This window comes from Ailuropoda melanoleuca, chromosome 16, assembly GCF_002007445.2.
Source record: "Ailuropoda melanoleuca isolate Jingjing chromosome 16, ASM200744v2, whole genome shotgun sequence".
NCBI lineage: Eukaryota > Metazoa > Chordata > Mammalia > Carnivora > Ursidae > Ailuropoda > Ailuropoda melanoleuca.
The window spans coordinates 90,507,264-90,516,294 of record NC_048233.1 but is presented as its reverse complement, the minus strand read 5'-3'; the positions used below and the strand labels follow the sequence as shown (position 1 = coordinate 90,516,294).

The following is a 9,031-nucleotide window of genomic DNA, read 5'->3' as shown; positions in this document are numbered from 1 at the left end:
ACACCCACCATCACCACCACCACGGGCACCCCAACCCCTACACCCACCATCAGCACTACCACGGGCACCCCAACCCCTACACCCACCATTACCACCACTCCAAGCACTACCACGACTACCACCACCACGGGCACCCCAACCCCTACACCCACCATCAGCACTACCACGGGCACCCCAACCCCTACACCCACCATCAGCACCACCACAGGCAAGCCAACTCCGACACCCACCATCAGCACAACCACGGCCACCCCGACTCCGACACCAACCATCACCACCACCACGGGCACCCCGACTCCGACACCCACCATCAGCACCACCACGGGCACCCCGACTCCGACACCCACCATCAGCACCACCACAGGCACCCCAACCCCTACACCCACCATCAGCACCACCACGGGCCACCCCGACTCCGACACCCACCATCAGCACGACCACGGGCACCCCCTCCACCCCCACTCCTACGACGGTGTCAACGACCACCACAGGAACGCCCACGCCGCCCACGCCGTCCAGGCCACAGACCTTCAGCACCACGACCTCCTTTGTACCCACGCCCACACCGACCCCGATCTCTACTCCCAACGTCAGTATAAGCACGCGCCCAGGCACCACGACCCCAGTCGCCTCCTCCCCTCAGGAGAAATGCTGCGTTTTGAACGGCACATACTATGCACCAGGTACCCAAGATTTTCACTCTGGTTCTCAGGCGACAGAGGCTGGTGGGGCTTTGGTCTCTGGTTTCACCAGTGGTCAGTCTAAACCAGGACCTCACTTGGGAAGCTGGATGCTGGGTATGGGCGGCTGTCCCTGTGGTCAGCCGCCCTTTGCTGTAGCCATGAGTCAGGGAAGTGGGGGGTGGTGGCCTCGCGGGCACCTGCCTGCATGCCCTGGTGGACAGCCCTGGTGGACAGTGGAGGACTGGTCTCTCTCCCCTCGCAGGCGAGTTGGTGTACAACGGCACGCACGGGGACACCTGCTATTACGCGAACTGCTCGGTGTTGTGCGCCATCGAAATCTTCAACTGGTCATGCCCGTCCACACCCTCCCCAACGCCCACCCCTTCCAAGACGACACCGACCTCGACATCCAAACCACCCACGCCCACGGCATCGAGCACACCGGCCACCACCAAGCCCCCTGCGTGCCCAGACTTCGATCCTCCCAGACAGGTCAGTGTGCTGTGGGCGACTTTTTGTCCCCTTGGCCCTGAGACCACGCACCCACCAGCCAGGCTTCCAGAGCCCAGGCACTGCCTTTCTGCTGGTCACCCAAGACACCCCTGTCCCGACGGCCTGTGCCACCACTGAGGCTTCAAGTGGACTTTTGGGCTCAGGTTTGCTGGAGCCCCCTTCTCACCCACGCCTCCCTTGCCGCAGTGAGGTGGCTGGCAGTGAGCTGCCTCCTGCCCGTGGCGCCCGGGGCCCCAGCCTCCAGCGGGGGCCGGGGTGGGTCCAGGCTGGCCTCTGTTGATGCCGAGCCATTCCTGCCGTAGGAGAACGAGACGTGGTGGCTGTGTAACTGCACCATGGCGATCTGCAAGTACAACAACACCGTGGAGCTCGTGGAAGTGGAGTGTGAAATCCCGCCCATGCCCACCTGCTCCAACGGCCTCCAGCCCGTGCTCGTCCAGGGTCCCCACGAATGCTGCAAACACTGGGAATGTGACTGTAAGCCCCCTGACACCGCAGGACCCTCCGTCTTCTCCCTTCTGTGAGCAGGGGGCTGCAGGGCCTGAGGTCCTTGGGTGCAGACCACAGGCTGGACGTGACGGCCGACTGTGCTGGGCCTCCTGCTTGCTTCCCATCTCGGGCTGGGGGTCTGGGCGGGGGAGGGGCTTGCCTGGTGGGGCACAGCCACCTCCCAGAAGGAGGCTGGTCCTGGGGCTGGAGGGGCAGAGCCGGACTCGGAACCCAGGCCTTTTGGCTCCACGGCGAGGCTCTGTCCCACAGAATGGGCTTGGATGCCCTGCGCGCCCCAGGAGCCGGAATGTGCGCCCTCCCTCCCGATTCCTGCTTGCTGATCCCACCCGTCCCTGGGCTCTCACCGGGCCGGGGCTCGGTGTGGCTCAGCGCAGCTCCTTCTTCAGGCTACTGCACAGGCTGGGGGGACCCCCACTACGTGACGTTCGACGGGCTGTACTACAGCTACCAGGGAAACTGCACGTACGTGCTTGTGGAGGAGATCACCCCCACGCTGGGCAGCTTTGGGGTCTATATCGACAACTACCACTGTGACGTCAACGACGAGGTGTCCTGCCCCCGCACGCTCATCGTGCGCTACGAGTCCCAGGAGGTGCTGATCAAGACGTTGCAGCTGATGCCCATCCGGGTTCAGGTGCGTGGCGAGGTCGAGGACACCCACACAGGTGCACAGGTGCACCTGTTCCCTCGCTCGGCGGGGGACTGGGCCGTTCTCTCAGGCCCTCGGTGGCGTTCAGGGGTCCCTTGACCTTCCCCGCTCATGCTCCCACCACCCGCCCTGGTCCCAGGCCTCTGGGGCAGAAGCCCCCTCCCTGAGCACAGGCACTGGGCACACGCTCGTGTGGGGTTGCTGGTTCCTGTGGCCTGGGGAGATCTACCCTCGGCATGAGCCCCAGTGTCTCCAGGGGCCTCTGAGCGCGCTGTCCTTGAGACCTCCCCTGGGGTCAGGCCAGGACAAGTCGGGCCCGGAGCAATGGAAAGAAAGTGGGTAAGGGGCCAGGGCCAGGGGCCAGGCAGAGGTCCCCCACTGGATGCACAGGCCTGAAAACAGGCAGGGGCGGGGTGATCCCAGGTGCTCTCCGAAGACTCGGCTTGCCCCGACTCACTTCTGTTAGACCCACAGGCTCTGTTTCCCGAGGTGACCCGGTCGGGGCCCCAGGTGAGTGGCCACCGCACCTGCCCTGCTGGCCGTCCTGACCCCAGGGGTTTGGTCACAGGTGCAGGTCAACAGGCAGGTGGTGGCGCTGCCCTATGTGAAGAGTGAGGTGCACGTGTACCAGTCGGGCATCAACTACGTGGTGGAAGTCTCCAAGCTGGGCGCCCTCATCTCCTACAACGGACTCTCCTTCTCCATCAGGCTGCCCTACCACCTCTTTGGCAATAACACCAAGGGCCAGTGTGGTGAGCCCCTGGGCCCGGCCCTGAAGAGGACGGCTCGGGGTCGGGGGAGGCTGGGTGTGAGCAGCCCGCTCGGAATCCCGTGGGAAGAGGCCGATGGGAGTCCTGTCTCGTCCGTGCCCTCAGCCCTGGCCTGAGGTCACCGGGGAACCTGGGCTGGAGAAGGGGAGGCCGGGGTCTGGTGCTGGTACGACATGGGCTCCCTCCCGACACAGGTACGTGCACCAACAATACGGCAGACGACTGCATGCTGCCCAGTGGGGAGGTCGTTTCCAACTGCGAGTTTGCAGCTGATCAGTGGGTGGTGAATGACCCCTCCAAGCCACACTGTCCCCACACCAGCACGACCACCAAGCCCCCCGCCAGCACGCCGCCAGGGGGCAGCACCACCACCCACAAGGACTGCACCTCTCCTCTCTGCGAGCTCATCAAAGACAGGTGCCCTGCCCGTCCCTAGGGAACCTGGGGTCTCGGGGAGCGGCTTCCTCTCCGTGCCGCACCCCCGTTGCAAAGAAGAGCCGAGGCAGGAGTCTGAGCACGGGGCTGGGGTGTCAGAGGGAAGTCAGGGTGCCATGGGCAGGTGCTGAGTCACAGAGGGCCCGGGACGGGGGCTCCCGATGTCTACGGGGCTCAGCTGTCTTGACAGATATCCCTGTGCCCTTTCTGTCATCCCAGATCTCTCCTGCCTCAGCAAGGTCAGCTGAGCTGGAGGCCTTAGGGAGAGCAGCTGACCGGGGACAGAGCTAGCATTCAGGGCTGGGATCAGGGAGGCACCCCCAAAGCTGGCAGCCATGTGAATGAGTGCCTTGTCCCCAGAGATGTGCAAGTTGAGGCTGGGTGGCCCTCCTCCAGGGCTGCAGGGGGGGTCCCGGCACCTGGCAGCCATGTAGCACGGAGCTCCCCCCTGCCCGAGAGCCTGGCCTGCAGCAGCCTGTCCTCGGGCCGTCCGCTGTGCCGGCCCCTCTTCCCCGAGGTGGCCCTGTTGCCACTGTCCGCCTACAGGCCCCGTTCGGTGGGATGCGGGCTGAGCCAGGCTCTGGGAGGGCAGCAGGGGAGAGGTGCTGAGCTGGAGGGGAGGGCCGCCCAGAGCCTGACCCGTGCGCCCTCCCTCACAGCTTGTTCGCCCCGTGCCATGCCCTGGTACCCCCCCAGCACTACTACGACGCGTGCGTGTTTGATAGCTGCTTTGTGCCTGACTCCGGCCTGGAGTGTGCCAGCCTGCAGGTCTACGCGACCCTCTGTGCCCAGGGCAACATCTGCATCGACTGGCGGAACCACACCCATGGGATCTGCTGTGTGTGCCTGCCTGCCCCTGCCCCTGCCCCAGACCTGTGGTCCCGTGGGGCGGATAGGGGCTCGTGCTCCGCTGGGTGCCGTGCCCGGCCTGAAGCCACACCGGGGTGGGAGGGCCGGGAGGACAGGGAGAGCCGGCCTGCGCCTCGGGCTGGGAAGAAGGCCGGGCTTGGGGGGCTGGGGGCCTGGGGCTACACCCGTCCTCGCTAGGCCGCTGGGCCCCTGCGTCCCAGCTCAGGGATGGCATGGGAGGCTGAGGTGGGCAGCACTGGGTGGCTGGTCACCCCCAGCTGGTGCAGGAGAGGCTGGGTGGGTCTGTCCCTCGCCAGGGGGCCCACGGGCTCCTCTCTCCCGACTCCGGCTCCTCTGACTCCCATCTCCTTCCCGCAGCGGTGACGTGCCCACCTCACAGGGAGTACCGGGCCTGTGGTCCTGCAGAGGAGCCCTCATGCGAGTCTAGCTTAGTTGCTATAAGGTGCGCCGGGACGGCCGGCTGGCCCCTCAGGCTGTGCGCCGGGGTGGTGGGCGCTGTCTGGGCATTGGGGTCCCCCGTGCCTGTTCCCCAGCCCATGCACACCCATCACCTGATGCCCTCCTGCCCCCAGACCCCCAGAGCAGAGGAACACCCACCTGGTGGAAGGCTGCTTCTGTCCCGAGGGCACCATGAACTACGCCCCAGGATTCGACGTCTGCGTGGAGCTGTGTGGTATGCTGCCCGTCTGTGTTGCTCCGTGAAGCCCACCCCAGTCCTGCGGCACCAGGACTCTGCTAACGGACTTGTGTTCTCTCCCTTCCAGGCTGCGTGGGGCCTGACGATGTGCCTAGAAAGGTAGGCCCTTCATCTTGGTGCTGGGGTGGGAATCCACAAACCCGGAATTTGGGGGGCTAGGGAGGGTTGCACATGAGACCCTGGGAGTCTCAAATCTTGAGTCACATCATTGAAGTCCTGGAAGGCTGAGCCAGCAGGGGTGTCCCCTGGGCGCCCACCCCCCCACCTGTCCACCTCCTTCCCCCTTCCCTCCTCCATCCCTCCTCCCCCCCCTTTCCTTCCTTCTACTCATCCAAGCGTTCACCCAATTGTCCATCTATCCCTTTGTCCAAATGTCCATCCATCCGCCCACTGGTCCACATGTCCATCCACCCCGTCATGCCACCCACACACCGTCTAAACCCGAGATGGTATCTTGGCCACTGCAGTGCTGTCCGTGTCTCCCACACGTGGTCGATTCCTTAGCTCCGTTCTGTGAACCCCACACACGTGCGCGGCACATTTGTCGCGGGCTGGGCCGGTGCAGGCAAACGCTAGGAGCAGGTCATTGCTGTGGCATCAGGGATGTGGCCCCATGTGCTGGGGGGGGGAGGGCCCAGGCTTCCCACGGGACCCTCGGCGTGTCGCCTACAGCGGTGCCTCCCCCGGGGAAAATTGCGAGCGTGCTGTGGTGCAGCCCTGGCGCACGGGCAGGGGCACTGGCTCCGTGATCCCCTGCCCGCCCACTTCCTCCCTGCAGTTCGGGGAGCACTTTGAGTTTGACTGCAAAGACTGCGTGTGCCTGGAGGGCGGGCGCGGCATCATCTGTCAGCCCAAGGAGTGCCACCAGGAGCCGGTCACGTGCACGGAGGACGGCACCTACCCGCTCACGGAGGTCAACCCCGCAGACCCGTGCTGCAATGTCACGACTTGCAGTAAGGCCGCCCACAGGCAGCGCTGGGCGCCTGGGGCCCCGGGTTGCACCCCGCCACCCCCGGGGCTGTTCTCGCCTCCTCGCTGAGCCAGGGGGCCTCCAACTGGGGGCTTGTGGGGGCTGGGCCGCCGAGCTGGGTGGGGGAGGAGGCCTCTGCCTGCAGGCCCCGCCCTGCCCACTCCGTCCCCCTCCCCTCCAGAGTGCAATACCAGCCTGTGCGAGGAGACGCCGCCCAAGTGCCCCCTGGGCTTCGAAGTGAGCAGCGAGACCAGACCCGGGAAGTGCTGCCCCTCCTACTCCTGTGGTCAGTGGGCCTGGGGGTCTGGGGCCACGGGCGGGGTCTCTCTGCACGGCACACATCCCCGCCCAGGCCTGAGTGCCCGTGAGTCCAGTGGCCGGCCAGCCTGACCCATGTCCGCATTCTCTTCCTCCCAGTGCCCAAGGGTGTGTGCGTTCACGGGAATGCTGAGTACCAGGTGAGCCCTGGGCCGAGGGGTGGGGGTTCTGGGCTGGCTCGCAGGTTGGGCAGGGTGCCCGGGGGGGTGCGTACCCGCTCTGGGGCCTCTGTGGTGTGTGTCAGGCCCGGGGGCCTCTGGGCGGGGCCAGCCGTCCTGCAGGCGGGCGGGAGGTGTGGGAGGTGGCCCTGCCTCACCCGCCCTCCCTGTGCCCTCAGCCCGGGTCCCCAGTGTATTCCTCCAAGTGCCAAGACTGCGTCTGCACCAACAGCACGGACAGCAGCACGCAGCTTAACATCATCTCCTGCACCCACGTGCACTGCGACAGCTCCTGCAGCCCCGTAAGTCCCCCCTACTCCCCAGAGCCGCCCCTCGGCTGGCTCCCGGTGCCTGTCTGCCCATGCCAACCTGAGCCGTGCATGTCCTGCAGGGCTTCGAGCTGGTGGACGTCCCCGGGGAGTGCTGCAGGAAGTGTCAGCAGACCCACTGCATCATCAAGAGACCCGGCATGGAGGACATCATCCTAAAGGTGGGCAGGGAGTCCCACCTGTCACGTCCCGTCCCTTGACATGGGAGGGGCTGACCTGAAGCCATGGCTGAGTGTCCCCAGGGCTGGGCATGGCTGTGCAAGTGTCCTGGGGCTGCCATGACAATGACCACAGACTACGGCTGGAAACGCTGGGACTGACTGACTTTCCCAGCGTGGAGCCCGAGTCCAAGATCGAGGTGTTGCCGGGCTGCACCCCCTCCCAAGGCTCTGGGGGACCCCCTGCCTCTTTAGCTTCAGGGGCTCCAGGAGGCCCTGGGTTTGTGGCTGCATCTGTCCACTCTCTGCCTCACCTTCCCGTGGCCCCTCCTCTCTCTATAAGGACACTGGCCATTGGGTTTAGGGCCACCTGCGTAATCGAGGGTGGTCTCATCTCGAGATCTTCAACTTAATCCCGTCTATAAACATCCTTTCTCCAAATAAGGCCGTGTCTGCAGGTGCCGGGGGCAAGGATGTGGACATGTCTGTGGACTACAGGCTGGTGGCTGTCCCGGGGCCCCTCCTGGGTGTCACCTGCCTGGTGGCTCTGGGCCCTCACCACACTACCCTCTGCCCTGCAGCCCGGAGACATAAGTAACGACCCCACAAACAATTGCACCTTCTTCAGCTGCGTGAAAATCCACAACCAGCTCATCTCTTCGGTCTCCAACATCACCTGTCCCGACTTTGACTCCAGCATCTGCCTCCCGGTGAGTGGGGTCCCCAGGGCCGGGCTGGTCCCTGTTCCTTCCCACCCCGTGGCAGGAAGGGGTTGCTCACTGTTGGGGGAGGTCCTGGGTCCTAGGCTCATTCTCCTTCCCTCCAGGGCTCCATCACACTCATGCCCAACGGATGCTGCAAGAAATGTGAGTGGGGGCTGCTGGGAGAGTGGCTCCCGGGGCTCGAGGCGCAGCTGGGCAGGAGGGCTCCAGCTGGGACCCTCGAGGGGAAGAGGCATGGGGGACAGTGTCCCGGGATCCCTGTCCCCTCTGCCACTCTCCACCAGATGCTCAATTTGAGGGCGTCACCTGGGTGCTGTGCTTGCTGGAGGGTGGCTGAGGCTGGGGGCGCTTGGGGAGAGGGAAGAAGCTGTGAGGGAAGACCCGGTAGGCCCCTGAAGGTGTGGAGACCCCACCCCAGAGCCTCCGCCCCCTCTTGCCAGGCATCCCTCGCAATGAGACCAGGATCTTCTGCTCCACCATTCCTTTTACAAAGGAAATTTCTTACTCCGGCTGCACCAAGAAGGTCACAATGAATTACTGCTCGGGGACCTGCGGGACCTTTGCCATGTGAGTCCCAGGCCCTGCGTGCGCCCTGCTGGGGGTGGCAGAGCGGGGGGTGGGGAGTGGCTTCTCACCGCGGCCTTCCCCCAGGTACTCGGCCGAGGCCCAGGCCCTGGACCACCGGTGCTCCTGCTGCAAGGAGGAGCGCACCAGCCAGCGGGAGGTGGAGCTGAGCTGCCCCGATGGCAGCTCACAGAAGTACACCTACACCCACATCGAGAGCTGCCAGTGCCAGGACACCGTGTGCGGGCTCCCGCGGGCTCAGCGCAGTGTCCCCGGCCGCGCCCGGCGCGCCAGCCCCAGGGGCCTGCATCCGGGGAGGGAATGAGCCGCGTCCAGGCCCCCCCCGACCTCCACACGCACCCCCCACCCCCCGATGACCCTCTGAGCTTCCTCACCTAGGCGGACCTCCTCTCTGAGGATATTTATTTTCTGAGTCTTTGTTCAATTCTTTGCTTTCCAAAATAAACTCGGGCAGACGCTGTGCTGGTGCGTTTCCGCTGCGGCCGAGGGTCTGGGTGGCTGCTGTGGGGCGAGTGGCTGGAGGAAGCGCAGAGGGCAACGCCCCTCGTGACCACCTCCTGTAGGCTACCTCCGAAAGCGCCGTCCTGCCCTGCTCCGCTCGCTCGGTGTGTGTAAAGCCCTTTCTGGGTGGTCACAGAGCAGGAGGCCGCTTCCGGGAGGACTT

At 65.2% G+C, this 9,031-nt stretch overlaps 1 protein-coding gene across 1 annotated transcript in view; it reads left to right on the top strand.

Annotated features, from left to right (window-relative positions):
- Positions 1–8,710, top strand: part of MUC2 (mucin 2, oligomeric mucus/gel-forming) — a 25,465-nt gene extending 16,755 nt beyond the window's left edge. Inside the window, 20 exon segments of the mRNA XM_034644859.1 lie at positions 2–186; positions 188–683; positions 946–1,175; positions 1,499–1,673; positions 2,093–2,340; positions 2,924–3,107; positions 3,320–3,542; positions 4,220–4,398; positions 4,788–4,872; positions 5,003–5,103; positions 5,195–5,226; positions 5,906–6,080; positions 6,279–6,383; positions 6,515–6,555; positions 6,753–6,875; positions 6,965–7,063; positions 7,642–7,770; positions 7,887–7,926; positions 8,223–8,349; positions 8,434–8,710. Of these exon segments, the coding sequence (XP_034500750.1) occupies positions 2–186; positions 188–683; positions 946–1,175; positions 1,499–1,673; positions 2,093–2,340; positions 2,924–3,107; positions 3,320–3,542; positions 4,220–4,398; positions 4,788–4,872; positions 5,003–5,103; positions 5,195–5,226; positions 5,906–6,080; positions 6,279–6,383; positions 6,515–6,555; positions 6,753–6,875; positions 6,965–7,063; positions 7,642–7,770; positions 7,887–7,926; positions 8,223–8,349; positions 8,434–8,671 (3,215 nt within the window). The 3' untranslated portion in view covers positions 8,672–8,710.
- The last annotated feature ends 321 nt before the right edge of the window (positions 8,711–9,031 follow it).